The following is a 24,572-nucleotide window of genomic DNA, read 5'->3' as shown; positions in this document are numbered from 1 at the left end:
TTTTTGTATGATGATTAAACTAAAAAAATAATTCAGGTGACATAATTTTAGTTTAATTGAACACATCTATAAAACTTTAACGAATCACCACGTAAGTTGACTGAAAGTAGATAATTCCATTATTTATAAAATTTGATTTTCAAAACGCGTAGTTTTAAAAAGCAATTTAAATTATTTTAAACTAAATTAGCCCGAACTTATTTTTGCAAATGTGTACCTGTGTAAATTAAAAAAAAAATTAACTGATTCTGTTGTAAAACTAGCTTTAATTAAAAACCTGTGATTAACAAATCAACAGTCATGGAACGTAGACTTGAAAAGCTTAGTTTTATTTAACTATTATTTTTAGTCATTAAAATTTTAGTCATGATTGAATAACTAACACTAACACTAATTAATCATCAATCACGACTCATGATTGAATTTTTTTAGTCATTATTCATTAGTCATGATTAAATAATTTAATCTTAATCATCAATCATCAATCAAACTAAATTTTGCCCAACACTGCTATCAGGTGGTTAACCGATAGTTATCCAAAAGTGGTACAACTGGTGTAAATATTATATAATATATATTTATATACTTACACGAACATTGACAAAGGAAAACGTGAAAGAAGAACAGCGACAGTGACAAAAAAAACAATTTCATAGAAAAAATATATTTTTTAGACATACAAAATAAATCAGACAGAAAGACTAGGCCTATTTTAAACAATCAAATAAGCAAATAAACGTTAAAATAAAAACTCTTATTTTAATTTATTTACTAAGTTTTACATTTTTATAATTTGTTAGGTTGAGGCATATGTTGGCAACACTCGTAAAATTTTTAACTCACAACACTTTTTAGAGAATATTATTCGATCTTTTAGAGTCGCAGTGATATGATGAAATTGGAGTTTTGACAAATTACCACAATAGCTGCCAGGCAAGAGCTGATAAATCGAAAGTAATTATTTTGTGCAGTATTTTACATTGATTCCGATGTATCAGACATTATGTATCTTTAAATTTACTATTTTAATAACCTAGATGTGATAATCATCATAAAACTTTTCTAATATTCCTAGACGTTTTAGCAAACTCCCAAATTTTTCATATTACAGCGACATAATTCATAGCATCTGCAAATAGCTTTATTCATATCCAAGCAACGATATGCCGCAACCCTTTTACTAAATTAACGAGTGAATAAATATAACAGTGATTAACTAACATAGGAACGATAACACGTAGCCTTACAACTTAGTTTAAAGATTCAAAATATATTTGCTATTACACACTATTGGACATCTCTTCAAAACAATAACTTTTCACTTTAGCTGTAGCATACATTTTAGTTAATATAAAACTTTTGGTACAAAAAAAAAAAAAAAAAAAAAAAAAAAAAAAAAAAAAAAAAAAAAAAAAAAAAAAAAAAAAAAAAAGTACATAGAAATTTAGAAAATATATGTAGAAAATTAATTTATGTTTAGCTAGAAATTCTACAAACATACAAATCTTGCAAAAAGCGAATAGTTTTAATATAATGAGAATAATACAGATTACATCAAACTGAGAGTTATTAGAAAATAAATTATCAATGAAAAAATTAAGAAATGTATTTAACGAAATTAACTAAAATGTAGTTTTAGTTAATTTCGTTATTAATTCGCTGCAGTTAGTATGTAGTTTTCCGTATCTCGAAGAAATGCCTAGTTTTATCAGAGGTAAATATACAGTAACCTCGAAAATATATTTTTCGGAAATTTTCTAGATGTTTTTTCTTCAAAATGTCAAAATGGCACAATATTAAGGTACCTTTACAAACGTTGCGCTCATTTTTTTATACATTTTTAGATTTTTTACACAGAGTACATTTATTTATGTAAAATGTTGGTATAAAACTGATAACTTTACAAATTCCTGTTCTTGCAATAAACAAAATAAAATATTGATATTCGCGAACTTAAAAATAAAACATATTATTTTAAATACAGGCGCCATAACACTTCAAAAGTACCGCCATCTAGTTCTAAGATCGCGAATATCAAAAACAAAATTTTAAACTTGTAACACCAAACAAAATTATTGCTTCGGTCGTCAGTATTGCTATAGTAAAAAATAATTAATAAAAATACACATAAAAACGGATATTTACTAGTTATTATTTACAACTGAGATGTCAGCGAGTGTAATCTTTCCTTATGCCTAGGCACCGGTTTAACACCTTACTGATAAGTATCGGATAGCATATATTACAGATATTGACACAATAAGGACCAATTTTACGTCTTCTAGGAAAATGACCAATAAGCGAGCTTGTGGTAGACTCAATAATTGTAACGACTATCATAAGTGTCAATATTTGACCTAAATTAATAAATGATTTGTTTTTTTATTATGATAAAGATAACATAATATATATGAAAACCCTGCCAGTATTCCACTGGATATGATCTATGCTATACTTATTTAACCCCCGGTTTCTGAGGTACATTTGGCGGTAGTTTATCTATTCAATAGCATTTATAAACTAAATGTGCCTCAGAAACCTGGCATAAGAATAGTTAAACTTGGCATAAATCTCTCAACATCTCTTCAATAAACTAACCACTACTTATCTGGAGGTTAAAACCGTAGTCTTTCGATACCACAATACATTAGCGAACTATAAACTAAATCAATTACTTGGAGCACTTTTGAGCTAGTGTGTGAGATAAGTGAGATAATTGCTTCACGTTAAGAAAATTGAGAGCATTCTGAATATCTTTGATGTCTTGTGAAACCAACTTTGTTAATTTGCCAACTTCATTTATGAGTAACGGTCGAATACTGAAGGTCTCTTAACTTTTGAGTTATATCCTGTGTTTGTCACTTTGACGTTCTTGACCGAAATAATGAGTATGACTTAAAATCTATTGATGACTAACTAGCTTTTACCCGGGACTTCGTCCGCTACCTGGATTTTCTCATGGGAATGCGTCATTTTCCCAGGGTAAAAAGTAACCTATGTCCTTTCTCGGGTATCAAAATATCTCCATACCAAATTTCATGCAATTTGGTCCAGTAGTTTAGGCGTGATTGAGTAACAGATAGACAGACAGAGAGACAGACAGACAGAGTTACTTTCGCATTTATAATATTATTATGCGTATAATAATAGATTCTGCGTAAGATTTGTACGAGTGCTGGCTAAGGCCGTCTTAAACATAAACGTGCACATATACGTATAAATACGCAAAAACATGCTTAGTGTATTTATGCGTTCAAAAAGATTTGTGTTAAGTTCAAATCGTTCGCAAAAAATATCAAATGGACCATCATATCATTATGTTTCTTCCTATTGTTGATGATTGTTCAGTCAACAAAATATTCAGAAGCAATTTTATGATAATCACAATACTTAAATATCATTAAGACTTCAACCCGACCTTAAGCCTAGTTCACACTGCAGTATGTTAACAATTTTATTTACGTAATACACTGCAGTGTTTGTTAGACTCGACACACAAAACACCCATTCTTAATAAGAATTATATTCCTTTTAAAACAAAGAATATAAGTTTATATCCTACTTTTTCCGAAATATTATGTGGATTTTGAAAAATAGTCTTGAGAGACTGTATAGTAATTGTTATAATGCTTTCATGACGATAACACAACAATAGTTTAAACACAGATACGCCGTACGTAAAAAATATGGTCTCTTACGGCCGTTTGCTATAACCTATCAACAGTAAGAGATAAGCCTACCGTAGTTTAAAAAGCAGGACACAGCTACTATTTTAAAACGAACAAGAATATCCACACTAATAAACTATAGTATACCTATACCTTACTAAAGAAACGCTATAAAAACCGTTCATAGAAGCACTAAATTTTAAATTTTCTCAATACCCACATACTTTCCGAGTTTGAGCCTCCCACACAAGCTGACATCTCAAAACTAATTTAACTATGGTAGTATATTTACGCTCCCTCCTTCTTCTTACCGGACATACGGTCTATGAGACCGGTGATCATATCCGCGTCCACGAGACCAATGAATTTGTCTACTATTAAACCGTTCTTTATCGCTATTACTGCTGGCACTGCTTTTACCTGCGAAACAAGAATTCATTTAAGCTTTTGACAAATGGTTGACGGTACAATCCCAATGACTTTTTGAACTAATGTGTATTGGAAATAATGATCACTTATTTTAACGGTGAAGGAAATCGTGAATCAAACTTGCATTTGAGAGTTCTTTAGAACAGTCCTTGAAGGTGTATACAAATGCCTAACCCGCACTTGGCCATCGCAGTGGACTCAAGGATTAACCCTTCCCTCATAACGGGAGGAGTCCTAATATAAGTCCGTTGTTACCAATTTCCGGGAATTACCAGATCACAGGACAATAATTTTAGTTACAAAATTACATTCAGTTACATACATACTCCTTAGAGAAGAGAAGTATGATACAGATCGTGACTATCAATTCCCTAAGGACCTTCGTGGTTCCATACGAATTGCATGTGACTTCGCATCGTATTTCAATATTTGTCCCTTGCTACTGTAGAGGTTTCTAACTTTTTAGGGTAGTTATAATAGTGAAATGTATCCACTTCTATGCATTAACCATTTAGCAATTTAACATAGCATATGAGTTATTATTAATGAAACAAAATAAATATTAATCGAGAATACTAACATGAATTGAGAGAAAGTTCTGATACAATATGCATTTACATCTACTTGATCATAAGATTTTTATCTTTGTACAAGGGACTATATCTTCCACGCAATTGGCAACTTAATGGCGCGGAAAACGAATGAATATTTTCAGACCAGAATACAAGAGGATTAAAGTAAGCTACGTAAAATTGGCGCCACGAAGAAACTGCTTAGGCTACGTGGCCATTATGACGTAATGTTTTAATTTGTTATTGAACTATTATAACATATTATCGTATCAAAATGTCTAATTATAGTTTGTGCTTCTAGCTCATGTTATGTGTAGTGTTGCCTAGTTTTTAGTTAAATATTCTTGAAAATAATCTGAAGTATAAAAAATTATATACAACATGGAATGTCCACATAATTCGGTCTTTAGTTATGACAATTGACAATATGCATGCGTTTTACGTATCAGTTGAAAACTAGTACATCAAATTGGCGGTCTATTCAATACATTGCTGCTTAATCACTATAATCTTAGAGAGAAAACAATGTATAGCATCGTGATATCCAAAAATGTGTCAACTGAGATACATAACTGCACGTTTGGCGCAGTGGTTTAAGCGGTCACCTCGCCGCAACAACCGTAGCGCCGCGTGTGGTGGGTTCGAATCCCACCCGGAACAAAACTTTGTGTGATGAGCACGAGTATTTGTTCTGAGCCTGGATGTCAATTTATCTATATAAGTATGTATTTAGAAGTATATAAGTATGTTTATCAGTTATTTGGTTACCATAGTACAAGCTCTGCTTAGTTTGGAATCAAATGACCGTGTGTGAGTTGTCCAATGATATTTATTTATTTATTTATAATAGCCCTTCTTGTACTTTCCTTGACAACCACTATATGAACACAAAAATTACAAATGTTCACAATGAATTAGAAACGATTTAAATTATCCATCATCTATACAAAAGTAACAGCAAAAAGTGATTACCTCAAAGGTATGCACAAGATCAGCATTGTCCTCAACATCAACGACAGCCAGGTCCAAGTTGTTGAGCGGCTCGATCAGCTCCTTCAGCTTCGGAGTGAGGATCTTGCACGGCTCGCACCACTCCGCGTGGAAATTCACTATCACTGGCTTGTCGTTGTTCATTACCTGGGAAAATAAACCTTCATAAAGCAACAATATTGTATAATGAAGCGTATTTTTTATGTTTCATATTTCATGTTACATCGGAGTAAAATTTCTGTCATAATTTGCTTGAAAATATATCCGGTTATTAATTATTATAATTATTAAAAACCAGCTGACCCAGCGAACTAAGTCCAACTTTGCCTAGCAGTGGAGTCTGCAATTATGTATTCTTTTCTTAAAATTTTCTCTTTAAAATATTAAAAAAGAAAAAAATCAACTAAAGAAATCAGCTCAGCTGTTCTCGAGATCTAATCAGTAGTTTTTAGGACAACAATACAAAAAACTACTTATTTTATAAAGTGTTAAGGCAAAAACATCAACCTCATCAAAATAAGGCGTAATTTAATCCCTTTGTAATATTAAATATTCATATCTAACGCGAAGCGAAAATTCCATACATTTGAAGATGGCAAGAAACACGCCATACATTACGGTCTGAAAACACCCTTATATCCCGTGCAAGAGAGCGATTTTAATGACTATATTTAAGTTGTTATATTTTATCCATACTAATATTATAAATGCGAAAGTAACTCTGTCTGTCTGTCTGTCTGTCTGCTACTCAATCACGCCTAAACTACTGAACCAATTTGCATGAAATTTGGTATGGAGATATTTTGATACCCGAGAAAGGACATAGGCTACTTTTTACCCCGGGAAAATTACGCATTTCCCGGGAAAATTCAGGTGGTGAACGAAGTCGTGAATAATCAATATTATAATGACATTGAATTAACAAAATTCCGTTGTCATGGCAACTGTTTTAATGGCGTATATGCCTTAGCGCGACTTCGTTATATTAAGAGATATAAATAATTTTGAGAATATTTTTCGTGAAAAAAGAAAACATATTTTATATCATCACGCTACGACCAATAGGAGCAGAGTAACAGTAAAAAGTGTTACAAAAACGTGAAATATTCTGACCCATTCTCTCTTATGTGACGCAAGCGAAGTTGCGCGGGTCAGCTAGTTATTCATAAAACAATTATGATGTATAGTTTGTCGCGGACATAAAATATCATTATTAGTCATAACTTACGACTTTATGACTATTTATGAGTGATGTAGTACGAAGGACATTGTAGAGATTTTATTAAAACCGAACAATTGAAACTAAGTAGGTAGATAATCTTACTAAAATTGTTAATGCGAAAGTTTCTAGGTATGGATGTTTGTAACTCTTTCACGTTAACACTAGGTAAGGTAGGAAATTTGGTACACTGATAACTTAAAACCTGCATTAACACAGTATACTTTTTACCCCGGGGTTTTTCTTCACGCGTTCGATATCTTGGGCAGAAGCTAGTAATACAATAAATAGAGCGCCAATTGATTTTTCATGTCTGAATATTTCTACAAATCGCTACGCTGAACGTGAAAATAAATATAAGAGATGTAGGCAAGGGTAATAAAAAGGAAAGCCGCTGTTGTTAGCTGTCACCCTGCGCAGCTTGTTGCTATATTCCGACCGACAGAGAGAAGTGACACGCACTTCAGCGTTATTTAATTAAATACTTATCACTCCTTATCTATACGATATCTATGTAAAATGATTTTGTTTGAATTAACAATATGCCGACTGTTGTGTATTAGAAATAGTATAGCATTTTAGTACATACAAAAAATTGGCCTGATTCCAAAAAAATTGGAACATTTTCGACACGTGTATATCAACAAAGAAATTTCAATTTTGTTTGTCTTATAGCTAATTGTATCACCGTCTCATTGATTATGAAACTGGTACAACGGTAGCAATCTTCTTTAATATGAACGTACGTACGTGTTCGGTACCTAACCTTGCGGGCGTAAAACTACCGTTCACGTTACCCAAAAAATGTATATAAAAGACATTTGTTATATGTGATGTTGTGACTCAAAGCTTTCGAACACATCCTAACCACATCGAATGACCGAGTTTTTATTTTGACAACTAGCGGAAGAAAAAACACAATCTTAAGGTAATTGTTTGTTTGGTACGTGTGTTTGTTACTTCATTCCTAAACGGCAGGACCGATTTGGATCAAAATCTGTGTGTATATTCTAATGAGATTCTTTCTAGATGGTTTGATTGAATACACGATTGAATTTGATAGATGGCCCTGATATCACAATGAATTAGTTTTTCGGGTTTTAATAACTACAAAAATCCTACCTTTATCAAGACTGCATTATTATCTAAGGCTACAAATGGCAATATAACGTACAAAAAGATTATAGCTATTAGTTAAACGTTGTTGATAGGCTGTTATCAATATAATATACTACGGCAGCACAACTAAGATGTTAATCTAACTGAAAGATAAAAACGTACGTGATATATTCCCTTCCTTACTTATCAGTTGCGAATTGTATCAAATAACTACCTATATATGAATTTAACAGCTAGGCTTCTGTTACGTGAATAAGTAAAATCTATAGCCTCTCTATACTAATATTTGTTTGTAGCGAACTGGTTCAAAAAGTACTGGGCCGATTAAAAAAAATCTTTCACAAATTGAATGAAATATTACCACTGATTTACATAGAATAAATGATAGATACATTTTCAGAACACGTTTACAAAGATCTTTACATCAAGAAATCGGGCTTCAAAAGTAGCGTAGGTCTACTTGGAAACGGATTTTTATCGTGTCACCATGTCGACACGGCTCAACTACTGGTTTACGAATAGCCGTCAATAAAAGGCCGGTTATATGAGGCGACTAGCTGACCCGCGCAACTTCGCTTGCTTCACTTAAGAGAGAATGGGTCAAAATTTTCCCCGTTTTTGTAACATTTTTTGCTGCTACTCTGCTCCTATTGGTCTTAGCGTGATGATATATAGCCTATAGTCTTCCTCGATAAATGGACTATCTAACACTGAAAGATTTTTTTAAATCGGACCAGTAGTTCCTGAGATTAGCGCGTTCAAACAAACAAACAAACAAACTCTTCAGCTTTATAATATTAGTATAGATAGGTAGAATTACTACGCGGATTCCAAACCTTGTTTTTTACTAAGGACTCACTAGTATGTCTTAATGGACGTTTCTTGCTAAGAATAGCAAACTCGAGGTGAAGCGAAGACAATGTGTTAAACGTGCCGTAAATTTGCACGATCGATGTTTCAATTTTCAGCATTCAGTAGTTAACTGGGTTAACGCAATATAATTAATCTTGAACAAGTTTCATCTCAAATGCTCAGGCTTTGTAATATTTTCATTAAATTCGGTTTAAATTGTAATTATTAAAGACTGAAAAAAATTATCAGGCACTCATTTCATACTAACGAAAATACGAAACTGTGACGTCACTACCCCGTATTTCTATACTGTGTTTTTAACATACTGGTAGTCAAGTACTCAATTGGACTTACGAATATAAAGCCATAATTATTTACCTAGTATTTAAAGTTGCGTGAGTCTTGAATGACGTCACTAGTGAGGTCAGAATTCTTAATAGCATTATTTGTTTTTTTATGAGATCACTGTTATCATAACCCAAACAAGTTATTAGTAATGACGGTATAAATAGATAACTATGTATTGTGACTCATTGACAAAAAACAATACTGTCTGATCTTTCACGCGAACTAGTTAGGTCAACTCAAATATATTAATGAATTATCGAAATATACTTACGCGCATAACTTTTGAATGGCTTAATTAAAGTGGATATTTTTTTTTATAAGTTTGTAATTATCATAACATGGTTTGTATGGGATCGTTGCGATCTAAATTCCCACGGGATAAAATTGTTCTATAGTCCGCTAGTATTCTTATTAAAATAATTAATTAAAGCCAAATAGGATCAGTATCTTTTGACAAAATTGCAAACATAGACATAAGATCAAAAACAGAATTATCATATTTCTGACTTAGGTTGAAATAAAAATATAGCTTCTACGAAAATTAAAACGAATGCCGTATTTATAAAACCAGTGCAAATACTAACAGAACAGTTTTTAGTCACGTTTAAAGAATGCCTACAAAATAACTAGCACAGACTCATGTTTTATTCACGTTAATGACTCATAAAACTGAATAAAAAAAATTGGTGTTACTTCAAACATTTGGTTAGAGTTTTCATACCACACTACTCCCGACAGAATCGACTATGAATTAAATTGAATCAGCTTCAAGCTACTATTGGTGTAAGATTTTAAGACATAAGGAAAATAATAACAATCTACATTAAACAATCTAATTAGTTTTACACTAAACATGTGTTCAATCATGCCCGAGAAATTTGAGAGTTCCATTTTACAATAGCAAATTCTGATTCAGTCCACTTCGATTTTGATCCCGTGGGGAGAAAACTAACTGCATTATGTATCTCAGCTGGCAATAAGAGTATGTCAATCTTATAGATCATACATTGCTGCTTTGATGTTTCAAAGTAGAACACACACGAAACATTTATTTGCACGTTGATCGCACAAATAATTATTCCGTGTGCGAATCGAACACACGACCTCGCCGTCGCAATGGTAGCAGTAGCGTGGCGACTTAAACCCGGTGGTTTAAGTTAGTGGTTAATTTGACTGTCTCCATGAAGTACTGACCCCATGGAGATAGTCATACAAATTAATCACTGTCATTGTGAGAAAAAACAATGCATTGCAAAGTGGGTATAACTGTTATCAACTGAGATACATAATACACCTGCAGATTCTTATGTAGTAAGGGTGAATACATACCTTGTTAACAAATTCGTCATTATTTTTCACTAATATAGTTTCATTGTGTACTATTGATGTAGATATAGGATGTGCCCGTTTCAGACTGACCAGTCTTCTGATTGGTGACCGCAAACTTTGACATATTGCGTTCGACATTTTGACTGCAATAGAAAAATACAGTTAACATCTATCTCCTTTTAATGAAAAATATAATATTATGAATTTTAATACAATATTGTCAGTTTGTTCAACAATGTTCGACATTTATTCGAATATTATTATAATATTGTATTAGAGAGAGAAGAGAAATAACCCATTACTGTCCCACTGCTGGGCAAGGGTCTCCTCCCGTCATGAGGGAGGGGTTAGGCCTTGAGTCCACCACGCTGGCCAAGTGCGGGTTGGGGACTTTGCATGCCCTCAATAAATGTATTAAACAAATTTTTAGGCATGCAAGGTTTCCTCACGATGTTTTCCTTCACCGTTGGAGCACGTGACAATTATTTCTAATACACACATAACTTCGAAAAGTCATTGGTGTGTTGCCTCGGGTTCGAACCTGCGACCACTTGCGTAGGAGGTGTCAACTTATACCACTCGGCTGTCATAGAATTTTATAAAATTTATTTTGACATTTAACCTGATGTAGATACCCAAAAAGGTGGGTTTTAAGCCATAATATGGTGATTGCTCATAAAATACTGAAGCAAAATGGACTTGACTAATTTGTAAATAATAAATTTTTATACATCAAACTAGGCATCAATCAAAAATATTACTGTTTCATATCTTAACTTCAAGAACCAACAACAGAATTGATTAATTTTTTAGACGTTCTTTGCATGTGCTTTAAATATCAAGATATTATAGACATTTTTAGTAAAATGTTAAATCTTAAAAGACAAAACTTAATCAGTATTTTAGCAAACATACACATATTATAAGCTATAACAATTACGTTATTACAATAGGATGAGTAATTGAAGGCAAGCGTTGTATGTTCAGATAATGATAGTGAATGATAACATGCTGTTATGTAATATATGAAGTATGTGACATGAATTATGAAGAGGTGGATATTGTTTTATGATTGATCGGTACTAACCACTTGTATTTACGGTAATGGTTTTCTTAATAGGGTTTTTTTTATTGCGGTAGATGTGTTTATGAAAGATTTAAAATTGGAATGATAATAGAAGGGAAATTTATTATTACATTTTCTTGTTAGGTAGTCTGTCTAAAATGGAAGATAACTAACTAAAACTACAAACTTAACTAGGTAGGTATATGACCCTTTGTGGGACTTAACCTGTATATTATTAGGGCCAATTCGGAATAATCTTACCAATGCTTTATTTATCTACTTTTTTTAACAATCAACAGGATTTAGGAATCTACCTATGAGGGAGACAATGTCACCTGTCCATTTCATAAAAATACTATAATAAGAATTGAATTACAAGTACAATTTACATGAGATAAAGTAAGAAAAGGACTGTAGCAACTGAAGATAGAACTTACCGAAGCGATTAATTTACTGTACCGAAACTTCTAACTTTGCGGGTCTCAATCGGCGCCAGGCAAACGTGAACGAAACAGAATATACCACCCACTGCCGCACTTACTAACAAAAATGCAAGAATAACGTAACGAGGGATGTATAATCTGTCGTAAAAATTGGCACTCTCTGGACCGTACGTCTCGCCTTTTGGCAAAGACACCAACACCACAGTCAGTAATGAAGTTACGATCACCGAGATCTTACCGATACTATGACCCGTACGCACCGATACCCAACACAACATCAATGTTATAAACCATAGGACCGTCAAGAAATACACCCCCACACCGAAACTACTCATTTCTGTACGAATAAACAAAGCGGATAGTCGATAACCAGTAAAAATAGTTCAATGATCATGCATGTATGGGTAATGAAATTACTGTTGTCACAGAAGACGCCACATATATGTTAGTTACGATAGCTCTCCACAAAGCGGTTTAAACTCGTTTTTCTGTAAAAATAACAGCAATATAAACCTTGATAACTATTATAATGTTCACTATCACAACCACTCGCTACAACTGTTTGTCATGACATGACGTACGGCAAGCAGTCCATTGTCGGCCTGACAGCTCGTTTGACATTTGATGTCATAGTGTTGCACCCTCACGTCAGCAATGACGATTATAGAGCTAAGCGTTGGTGGATTTGACGTTTTGTTTAAATAGCAGGTGTAGATTATAACTTTTGAGTGTTTTTGGGCCCATTTATCTTAATTTTTACTCTAATATTTAACGAAGTGTAAGTTTAAAAAAAAAATGTTTAAAGATGAATAACTGTCGGTGTCTAAACTTTTGTACATTATTCATTACTTTGCTCTTTTCGGCAAATACTTGTAGCATTTAGAATCGAAGCTACATAAAGAGCAGATAAACTCAAATTCTTCAGACGCAGTAGTTAAAGCGTCGTGGGCCGAGACATAAACATTGACAGATAACGGAGCAAAATAACCAAGTTATGCATGGATTGGTGATCTTGAATTTCTAAATTCTAATAGTGTTGTACTTTCAAGTCATCATTTGCGTTTAGTTTATACATTAGTACAATCATGACACATTATTGTATCAATTGATCCATAAAAATAATAAATTAAAGGTTCACACAGAATGCTAAAATAAAATTAATAGTAATTTATTTCATTATAAATATCATAAAGGAAAGCTTGATTTCGAAACTTCGCATCTAATAGAGCACGTCACAATAAAACGTACACAAGCTTGCAACATAGAATTTTAATCATTGAGCTTGTAATGGTGGTAACATTGATAACAGTGAATTTTCTAGTGCTGTGTATTGCTGTCAATTATTAGAAAGGTGAGTGATTTTTATTCAATTTTCTAATCTATTTCCTATGATATTAGGATTTTCTACGAGTCTAATTCGTTGGCAACATAAATGTGTAAAATTTACACCGTTTAGGAGGAAGAAAACAACGATATAACCGTAAATTTGTAACGCCATTTTCCGCTTCGGAGATCTATTCTAATGTATTTTTTTGTAATGAGTCGCCGTGACTGAGCTATTCATTTTTATTGGTTCAAGTCAGTGTCACGAAGAGGTTTTATTTTCGCTTTGTAATAAGTTATGCAGTTTCCGGGGTTTGCAATATTTTGATTACTTATTCATTTCTGATGACTAATCTTTGCTAACAAGGTCCAATTTCGCGAGGGCATCAAAACGGCAGACCGCGTTTACATTGTAGTTACTGACCTACTATTGATTAGTGTTAATTATCCAGCCCTTTCGCAAATGCCAATTAGTTTTACGCCCTTTTCAAGTTAATAGTTCACAGCTTGTATATTTTGTTATTGTCGTTCCTGCATTGTTTTATGCCAGATTTGTTGCTAAATCAAAGGCGAAAGAGCTAAAAATATAATTTATTGCGTTTTATGAATATAAATATGTGAGGGTAATGAGGGTAATAAAAATAATTATAATTTCTAAATCTATAGACCAACATCAGAGGTGATCATTTTTATTTCACTTATATAGCAATCTACTTATTCTTATAAGATTCTTGAGTTCAATATACACACTCACAAAGGCACATTGTCAAACTTTTTACTTCTGTCGTTAAAATAAACTGTTACTAGGCTTGAGCCAGTTATAACTCATTAAAAACTTTCTAGTCATAATGGTTTATGTAGTTCCATAACTAACAAAGTAAGTGTAAAATAGGTTATTGTAGGTATATACACTTGGACAGTTTAAATTTCATTAAATACAATACATCAAAAAAATAATTTAGGTTCATTCCAATGGTCACATGTCTATTCTAAATGCATTTTTTTGTAAAAAAATATCGATGGATTAATATACATTACTAATTCATAGTACTGTACTAACATAAGATGTATTATGGCAACAATTAAAACATAATTAACATATCAGTTACTTTTATACAATAATTCTTTCCATGTATATTAAGTCTCTATGACAAGTTATTTCAAGCCAATTTAATCCACAACCATTGGTTTCTAAGTAAAAGTCCTTGAATGAGTTCCTAAGACTATTGCGTAGGTATTAACGGACCCATACGGATCTTCTTACATAAAAACAGTTTATACTGTAATCCAATGAGCCGGATAATGGTATTATCCTGTTACATTATTCTTGAATACTTAGTGTTTGATAACATTGTTGAATATAACTGTTTAAGGTGGCTTTTGTAGGTATTTCTTGTAATACTAAAAATTGGTAACAGATTGTACTTAATTTGCAATGAATATGTGCCCTAAAAAAGGCTTTCATCGAATATGTAAGATAATGTACAGTCATGATGGCTCGCACAGCAGTGTATGATTATAATAGAAAAGACTATTCTGTTACGGTTTGACACTTTTAAGCTTAAAATAAGAGTGTAAAGCCTAATTTAATATTGCAATAAGTAAACCTTTTATTAGCTTTCTCTTTGTCTCTGTGTATGAATTAGAATGAAGCAAGGAAAAGTTTGTGTTGATTGTAACATGGGTCTTTCTTTGGTCACTGCCTATCTCTATGGGGATAACGCAAGAGCTATTATATATGGAAAGAACTAAGTAAATCTGTAATTCAGCCAAGTATTATTTGCAAGAGAACTTATGATAAAACATGACATCATTAGGGGTGTGTCATGTGAAGGTCATATACATGTACATATATGTTTTAGGGTTCATGCTTGAGTTAACATAATGCAGATAGACATTATAGTCTAGGTGGAGTCTGTCTAGGAATAAACAGTACTAGTTTAGGTAAGATTCACGGTCAAATATGGTACTTAACAGTTTAAGTTTCAAGTGTTTGTTTTTTTCTTTAATCGTAGCTGTCCCATTACTGGGCTCATGTCTCCAAACTCTTTTACTGGGGCCCTTTCTATGGCTGTTAGTGGTTATTTCCTGCCACCGGTCCAGATAGATGTCCAAATGACACCTGTTATATAAATTGTTTTATTTTTGAAATGGTTTTATATTCAGATGAAATCACAACTCCTTATTATGTACCTACCTACTCTCTGAAATATTTATTTACTGATAGCTGATATTGGTTTATGCACTTGAGTCTGGGTCAAGGTCAAGGTCAAAGTCAAATGTTTGTAGTTAAATTAGTATTACATAATTAAACATGATGGTTAGATGTTTTTCCTAAGAAAAGTTTCATAAAAGCCTTTTTGTGTTCTTATAGATGTATTTTATAAATTATAATAATCTGCTAACGAATTTTTATGATAATAGTAGTATATCTTGTACCTACTAGCTTTCGCCTGTGACCTTAGTCTTAAAATTATTTGGACTGAAATCTGTTAAATCAGGTTATAAACTATCTATGTACATATCTAAATCTGTTTAGTAGGTTTTGCTTATAAGAGCTACAAGCATAACACACATCCTCACAAACTATCTTCGCAACATTAGTAAAGTAGAAAGTACAGCACTAGGCCCTGTCTGACATCACGCTACAACTCTCAGGAGCAGAGTAGTTTTTATAAGTTGACCTTGACCGAGTAACTAGATACTTACATATAAGGTCACATTTTATATCTCATTGCACATGGCTTTGATGTGGTAATATGATGACTCATTTATGTTATTACTACTTGTTTAATGGTTTTTTATTTGTTCCGCGTACGGTAGGAATCTAAACAACGTAATTGTTATAAATTATCTTTGAGATAGATTTTTTATAAATGCTGTAATTTGCCATCTGTTAAGGCGTGTTTCATAGCCTTTGGATAAGTGTTAGATTGCGTATTCGGTAGATATAGTGACAGCAAATGTCCTTATGAAAAAACTGCCATAATTCCTCCTTAAAAATGATCCGATACTATTTTAGAAGTGGTGAAACTGATCGTAATTGTTCGTTATTCATCTTATTTCTATGAATGTTTAATGGTTTGAATGAAGCAAGGGAAGTTTATAAGAATCGTAACAAGTTGCGTTCTCTGGTCGCTGCCTACCCCTAATGAAAGAAGCAGTGATTTTGTGTATATGAGTTTTTAATGCTATATTTTTAAGCGATTTTACCAAAAGGTCAACCAGACACGACGTTGTTAATATGACTAGAGCTTCATAAATACACCAATACGTTTTATTTGCGTCAAAAATTGTGGGAAAATAAAAACGAACAATGGTTTTGCAAAAATATATTTTTAGTGCTTATTATACTCAACGAAATTTAAATGCATCAACTAATTGTATTGTTTGTGGTGTATTTGTGAAGGAACACATTGTACTGCACATTGCAACGTTTGAAATATATTATGACCCAGTTACTTTTGTTATGTGTTATATTAGTATTGATTGGTTTATTGAACTTTATTGTGTAGAGGTAATGTCCGTTATTCAATGACTCAATGATTGCAAGGTATACATTATGTTCGATTAAAGTTGTTTGTATTTAAATACATTATATGTATCTGCATAGTACTTGTAACTGGTCCTATATAAAATGTATGAATGTGAACGATGCAAAAAGAGATTGGTTTTCTTGGGTCTCTACCTACCCTTATCGGAAAAAGGTGTGATTCTTTTGTATCTGAATGTATACTTTTATATTTGACACAAATTGCAATTGAAAAATTTGTGTTACGGAACACATATATTACATCATGGACTTATCTTCTATCCCTCTCTAATCTTCTTTAAATCGAGAGGGACGTACAGGAACATAAAACGATTGTTCTATAAACTAAATCGTTTCTATTTTTACAACACAACAGAATGATGTAGTACTGTATTTACCATTACATATATACAAATTAAAAACGTCAACACGTATTGTTACAACTGGCATGATATGAACTGCGCATAATACTTGTCATGTAATTTGTTTATGGACATAACAGAAAAACATATCTCTTACTCCCTTACTCGTATGCCCATATGTACTGAGAGAAAAAGATAATGTTTGTTTGTTAGTGTTTGACCAAAAAGACGTAGTTGCAACATTTTGTTCCCTTGCCCTTCCATCACTAAAGTAGAAGAAAATTTTCAGGTAAGCTGTCGAGAGGTCTTTGAAACAGTTCTTTATGGGTTTTCATTGTTTAAATTCAAAACCCTTTGTACATTGCCCTGTACATTGACTGAATTTAACTCCAGTGCAATTTGATCAGGATTCGCTAGTGTTGACGAGTTGTATCATTTTAGTTTGGTTGGTTGTTGGTACTAAATGTATATTTGGTCGTGAATAGTCACGATCCTTTTTAATAAGTTTCCCGGTACCTCATTTTAGAGTATCTATGCCCGGCTGTAGAACAATAATGGCTTGAATATACATCGATATAACACATGATGTTATGGCGTGCCAATATCCGCAAGTAATCAATAAGACGCAACACTACTTAACTCCGATAATCTTAGCCACGTAATACAAAAGGTCTATCGTGACCAATGTTTGATACGTGAAAACATTCTCGCAATGCACCACGACCTTGTGAAAAAACCTTTTATAAAATTGTTTTACATTGAAATAAGTGATGTCAATGTCGCTTTATTCTGCACCATTTCTAGTTTTTTGTTGAACTAATGCAGGGTATTGGTCTCTTTCGATTTACGTCAATCTTTTATGTTCTTTAACAATCTTAGTATTGCTTTTTGGAAATTTTCGTAAACATCACTGAACTTGCTTTTTCTAGCTAAATTAAACACAAAACGATCGCAAGCTGGATAGAGAAGTGACGCATGTTTTTACATACATACATAAAATCACGCCTTCTTCCCATAGGGGTAGGCGACCAGAGAACGCCACTTGGTACGATCCTTACAAACTTCTTTTGCTTCATTTACATCTATGCATCTTGTCATACAGAACCGCGACATGTTTTTCTGAAGATGTCTGCCCTTGGATACCAATTAATAGTCTTTTTACTTATGTATTATACAATCAATGACACGCATAATCAACTCCAAGGTTCATCATTCTTACTAAAACTCAATATTTTCGACAAAACTGACAAGTAAAACGGTTACTCGATAATAAAATGTAAAGTCTTGGATCATTGCCAATGTTTTTGGTTACCCAGTATACCTGAGTCATAGGCTCACTAGATTACCTAACAGCTGATGTACAGAAACTAAAACATTATGTAAATACGTATTTAAAATTTCGCCTTGACTTTGTTTAACATCGGGGACATGAAATAGGTTAATGTTCTGGCTAAAAAATCTTTAGAAATTGAAGTAGGAAAAATAACGATCTAATTAGACACATTCGCTCGAAAAGTTTGCTGAAAGAAGTAGATATTATAAAACCTTTGACATTGCTCTGCAATCAATTTGTTCCGTCTGTTACCGTCGATTCGTTATCGTTGTAATCGGCGCCATGACACTCTTTCACCTGCTACAAAACTAGTCTTAGCTTGTTCCTTTTTTATAGCTATTTACCGAAGTCCGTCAATAGCTTAGTATTCATAAAAACAGAAAATTATATTTTTTGGTTTCATGAATTCGACGTTTCATTAAAGCTATAACAAACATATTAGAACCAGCGCTACCTAGTTCCTTCCTCTATATTAGCAAATGGAAAGAAAGGCTATTAACCCGATTTGACATCTGTCAAACGCCTCCCAATTTTTTCATTATCGTCAGCCAATTCTATGTCCAAAATACCTTTTTACAAGCTTCTTCGTCATTCATAAGTAAGGCAGACTACTAGCATAGCACTTCTGATTTAATCTATAACACACCGTGAACTATAGACGCTGAAAAACTCGTTGCGATTTGATTTGCGATTTGTCGCGGGTGCAGCAGACAAAAGAATACCAACCGTTTTTATTACATAAAATTTTGATATGGTAAGGAACTTTTAAGGAACTAACGTCACTGTCAAAAGGGTAATTTCTCTATTAGTTCTGTTTGGATTCGTAGGATGGAAAGCTTTTTTGTCTTCTTGTCTTTCAACATGACTGGTTCATCCGTACAACTGCATTTGGGTCTTTACTTTGGTAAAGTTCCGCCTATGTTTGACACTACTGAAACATGGACATTGTGACAGAATAAAATCACTTATTAAAATACAAAAATACTTTTCTTTTGCGGGGGAAATATCCTTTCTGAGACTCGATTTTCCTGAGGAGGAAATCTTGGGTTATGTGGTGATTCCACAAAAAAACCACTGATGTAAAGGCCCTGGGTCCTTAAACTTCACCAGTGCAAAATAAAGCAATACCTCCCTGTTATTTCTTTAAGGAACTGTCCCGTATTAATATTCTCTTCTAGTACCGTAGTAAGTACTTTAAAATACAATCAGAATTCCAAAAAAGCGTTCGTTAAAACGCCACAATGGCGCCGACATAATATTTGCCTTGTAAATGTGCCCGTCTGCCATTGATTTTAACCTCTACCCTTGTTGTGTTGTTTCTGACAGCTTTTGTTGTCCGCCCCGGGCACTCGTACAATAGATGGACATAATACAATGACATGTTCACGTACCTACTTGATTAGAATTTCATTGGTTTGAATATTTTCTTCAACTTATCCCAAAATAACTGTTCCCTGTAGATTATTTTTCGGTTATGGTGATTTTTCTGATCTCGATAATTAGCGAGCCTGATGTTAACTTAAAGCATTCTTTATTAGTGTGACTACATATACACAACAGTAATTTAAATCGAACTGATCGTTCCAGAGCTACATTCAAACAAACTTTTCAGCTTTATATTTGTTTAGAAGATTCAAATTTGATAGATTCTAGACTCTATTATGATAATAGGGTCTAAAATCCTATCAAATCTTGATATTCCATGTCACATTTTTTTACTAAACCACATTTTAAGGGAGCTAGTCATATTACCTAAAACAGTATTTTACCTAAGTACTCCATTGTTGAAACTATACCTGCCGAAACTCCTATTAGTTAGGCTCTAGTAAGCTAGGATTATCAGCAAGGACATTGCAATCATTATGACTGTCGCTAACGTAATGCCTAGGGATTTCTAGATTACGTAAGAATTTATAGCTACGCTAAGTTACCTAGATTTTAGGACTTCAATCTTAGGTAAAATGGTATTAATTTATTTAAGTAAGTATGCGAATATTCCAAATATTACCTCCTGCGGTAAGTGCGAATATAGGTGTGTCTCACTGCAGAGTACCGAAGAATAAACCGAAAGTATTCTTTTTTGTTGTAATGAGAGTCAATTTCCTATAGGTACAGTTAAAATTTATAATTATACATTGATATTAAATATTTTTATATTTTTGCGTTAGATGAATTTAAATAGAGATTTCTGAGTGAAATTAGGTGATAAGTAAGATTTTCACCTATTAGCACTTTGTTCATTCCTATAGATATCGGTGATTATATACCACAGTTAAACAATTACAAGTTTATTGAATAATTTAACGTGACTCAAGCCTGGTGAGAAATAAAGCAAAAAATAAAAATGATGTAATTTGTTGAACGTACTTGAGTCATTTGCTGTCCACAGTTAACAGGTATTGACAAGAAATGAGACAAGAAATTTTAATATAAGAGCGGTACTTGCTCTTGGGAGTTTGTAGGAAATTAAAAAACGTGAGTGTATTTATACACGTAAATAATTTTAGGAAGTAACGAGTAGTTAAGGTCTGTTTTTGATGGTTAACTCGATGTTAACACGTCCTTTAATTGAAGGAACAAGCTTTTTACCAATTAATTTCGTTGTTATTCCAGTTACGAGTCGACTTAATAAGGGTTATATTAAAACTCATTAATTTAGATTTCTAAACCTTCAATAGTCGTTATTAAAGAAATTTTATTGCCCTGCCTCTTGTGATTAGGCCTTCTTTTCAACGGGACCAAATAGCAGAAAACTTCAAGCATATTGAAACTAAGACATTTCATAAAGTATGCGCAATTGTAACATAAATCAAGGCAGTTGAAATTACCATAGTATCCAATGAAGCGTGTTCCGTATCATAGGAACAATGCATATAGGCACAGTCGGTGCGCCGGCGCAGGGCCGCGGTGCCCTCGCGGCGAGTTCACGGTCGTGCGCGCATTGCCATCGTAACTTGTCGCGCGACAAGTGAACTAGATTGCTGATCAATGAATTGTGTTCATTAATCTTTTGTTATTCAAAACTTAATTTTAGTTTTGAGTTACTTTTGTTAGAAGAGAGCAAGTGATAGAGTAGAAATTATTGCCTAGCTATGGAACAGATATGTTGATTGGTCTTTTCTGACTATCTTTTATACAGTAGCCAGGAAAAGCCAACTAAAATAAACAAATAGGCCAAAGCATATAATAATTAAAAGCTTTAATTTATGCGAAGTGGTCCAAACATCTGTTAGGAAGTTGGTTGTTCTAGTTTTTCTGATTGTAATACCTTATGAGGTAGATTTTTGATTATTTTGATGACACTTGCAAACGTTTTTCTAATGACACATGACTTCGTGCGGAATAAAAATAAGTCATAGGTATTCAATTGGTTAGTAGAAGTAACAAACTACCCACGTGCCAAGTCTCATTAAAACGCATTCAATATTTTTTCGTGAACAAATAACAAACATCCTTACAAACTTTCGCTTTTAATATACAATAATAGTTTCGAACTATATTTTTAAAACACTTCCTATAATTAATTCTACAATAAATAATAACTATCTATTAGACTTTAATCAATAAAACTAAAACCAATTACTCATTTTAATAGCAAACTAATTGCTTACTGCAAAAACTAGACAGTTTGTTTGATACAGTTTGATACATAACTACATACTGAAGGGGGTATGTTGGGTTTAAATAATCTATACTAATATTATAAAGCTGAAGAGTTTGTTTGTTTGTTTGTTTGAACGCGCTAATCTCAGGAACTACGGGTCCGGTTTGAAAAAATCTTTCAGTGTTAGATAGCCTATTTATCGAGGAAGGCTATAGGCTATATAACATCACGCTACGGTCATTAGGAGCGGAGTAGCAACGAAAAATGTTACGAAAACGGGGAAAATTTTGACCCATTCTCTTCAGTGACGCAAGCGAAGTTGCGCGGGTCAGCTAGTGTGCTATAAAAACGCCATTAACGTCACCTTTAATTTATGGTGTAATGCATTGCGGTGTGCAGTGTTCACATAGAGAGAGAAGGGTACATAATGGAACATTATTCTTAATAATGAAGTTGTTTTTAGAAAGATTGATGGTATTTTTCAGTAATTAAGTATCTATGTATTGTATTTATTATGTAGGTAACTACCCAACCCGCACTTGGCCATCGTGGTAGACTCAAGGCCTAACCCCTCTTTTGTTTGGGAGGAGACCCTTGCCCAGCAGTGGGACAGTAATAGGTAAAAAAAACTACTTCATTTAAGTTGTAGGCAAGAAGCGACCTTAAAATGGGCAGAAGTTTAGCAAGATAGTTTTTTTTATATTTTGGGACAACTCACACACAGTTATCAGATTCCAATCTAAACAGAGCTTGTACTATTGTAACCAGATAACTGATAAACTACTCTAAATGCATACATTTACAACCAGACTCAGAACAAATACTCGTGCTCATCACACAAAATTGTGCCGGATGGGATTCGAACCCGCCACACACGGCACTACGGAGCAGATGATTGAAACAGAATCAGTTGCATGTATTTAACTTGCTATGTTAAATTTAATGTTGAAAAATGTACAAAAGTGCGCACACGACTCAAGCAATGCTATTTACGACCACAGACAATATTCTTCTTATTATCCCCGTCTGGCGCGGAGGGTCAGCCGCGTTCAGCCTATTGATCCGTTTTAAATTCGCAATTGTTATCGGCCTTGGGCGCTTCCAGTAGCAAAGGATACAGGGTATTGACTTAACTGTACATTTTCTTGTTTTTTTTTTAATAAATATAATGTACCGGAAATTTTTATTGGTTATTTATTTGTTTCAAATGATTTGTTAAGGAAGCTATTGTACGATTTATTTGTGCTGCTTTTGCGGTATTAGTTTATTATTTATGAATTTACACTTTTTGTACACGAAGAAGTAGACAGGGTGTATGAATGTCAACAGTCCCATACCGTTCAGACGGACAACAGAGGCAACTATAACTATGGTTGTTGGTTAAACCATGTTCTAGACTTCTAGAAAAGATCTGCATTACTTTATGTTAAACACTTCGTACCAATACATTATTTTTCTTATTGGACTTGTTTTAAACGCAATGTGAAAAGTAATATCGCTATATAATTACACTGGACGCCGGACACCTTCACCTTTGCACAATTGCATTTGGAAAATTACAATGCACTGCCATTTTGCTTTTAGCCAATTGTTTCATCTGAACTTTCTGCCAATTTGCGGCTAAGTACGACTTATTAGACTTTCAGATAAACGAGAAAGTTATGCCCCGTTTTAGTTTGACTCCAGTTGGCTGTACAAACTTTTATATTACTTAAATTAATATAATTTTCATGAGTTATGAGCCTGTGTTATAACGCTGCGTAACTAAAATGAGTAGGGAAAACTGCTATAAACTTAGAATATTAATTACTACAGAAATTTTGTAATTCTTACACTCATTTCATGACCTGAAATAATCTACTTATGTATCAAAGGACTTTTTTATTAACACGATGAGTTTTTTGCCTCCTGCAGTTTAAGTATCTTCCATAACATTTTTCGGCACCCCATTTGTCTATCTCCTTTGAGTAGCACCTGCTGTAAAGCTAATTCATGTAAACAATCTCCATAGAATTTCCGCTACATGTTTCCAAATATTTTCATAAACTTTCAAATAATAAGCCTTCTTTATTCCACTCGTATATCCCTTTATTCAGCAGTACACGATAAATAAAACTCATGCGGCAGTACTTATGTAAACTACACGAAACATGTTTTTGCCGCATACGACATTCCCGCGCCATTTGCGTTAATTCGCTCCCTCCGAGGAATGCTGCTCCATTCTTTTAGTTCCAGCTTTTGTTCCGTGACCTTGACATTAAGAAATCCCTAGTGGGTGGAATTTATCAGGAATTGTTTCGGATAATTCCGTACTTTTGCTGGAAATGGAATGTGACGCCGTCTGCTATTTCCAGGTGTTGTTTTGTGAAGAATAACTGGAATA

At 33.3% G+C, this 24,572-nt stretch overlaps 2 protein-coding genes across 5 annotated transcripts in view; one reads left to right on the top strand and one right to left on the bottom strand.

Moving 5' to 3' along the window:
• Nucleotides 1-1,444: 1,444 nt before the first annotated feature.
• LOC142977219 (thioredoxin, mitochondrial) lies at nt 1,445-12,647 on the bottom strand. Of its 3 annotated transcripts, none has more exons than XM_076120981.1 (4): nt 12,549-12,647; nt 10,527-10,669; nt 5,642-5,806; nt 1,445-4,088 (listed from the first exon to the last, which is right to left on the bottom strand). In XM_076120981.1, the coding sequence occupies exons 2-4, from the start codon at nt 10,662-10,664 to the stop codon at nt 3,957-3,959; spliced, it is 435 nt and encodes a 144-aa protein (XP_075977096.1). In that variant the 5' UTR covers nt 10,665-10,669; nt 12,549-12,647; the 3' UTR covers nt 1,445-3,956. The 3 variants fall into 3 exon arrangements, with proteins under 3 accessions (XP_075977096.1, XP_075977097.1, XP_075977098.1); XM_076120982.1 differs by having other exon boundaries at nt 12,453-12,610; XM_076120983.1 differs by lacking the exon at nt 12,549-12,647 and adding an exon at nt 12,030-12,385.
• A 647-nt stretch (nt 12,648-13,294) lies between these two features.
• Nucleotides 13,295-24,572, top strand: part of Klc (kinesin light chain) — a 91,462-nt gene continuing 80,184 nt past the window's right edge. Inside the window, exon 1 of one of the 2 annotated variants that reach the window (XM_076121159.1) lies at nt 13,295-13,386. The gene's annotated coding sequence lies outside the window, so the exon portion shown is untranslated. The remainder of the gene's footprint in view (nt 13,387-24,572) is intronic. The other variant, XM_076121160.1, reaches the window with a different exon arrangement.

The sequence above is a fragment of the Anticarsia gemmatalis genome, chromosome 12 (genome assembly GCF_050436995.1).
Source record: "Anticarsia gemmatalis isolate Benzon Research Colony breed Stoneville strain chromosome 12, ilAntGemm2 primary, whole genome shotgun sequence".
Lineage (NCBI taxonomy): Eukaryota > Metazoa > Arthropoda > Insecta > Lepidoptera > Erebidae > Anticarsia > Anticarsia gemmatalis.
This window is presented reverse-complemented; position numbering and strand designations above follow the sequence as displayed.

Excerpts from the sequence above, each read along its gene's own strand:
- LOC142977219 (XM_076120981.1), bottom strand. The coding sequence starts at position 10,664 with ATGTCGAACGCAATATGTCAAAGTTTGCGGTCACCAATCAGAAGACTG. Across the intron at positions 5,807-10,526 it reads ATGACGAATTTGTTAACAAG|GTAATGAACAACGACAAGCC; the intron begins GTATGTATTCAC and ends TTATTTTCCCAG. Across the intron at positions 4,089-5,641 it reads ATCTTGTGCATACCTTTGAG|GTAAAAGCAGTGCCAGCAGT; the intron begins GTAATCACTTTT and ends CTTGTTTCGCAG.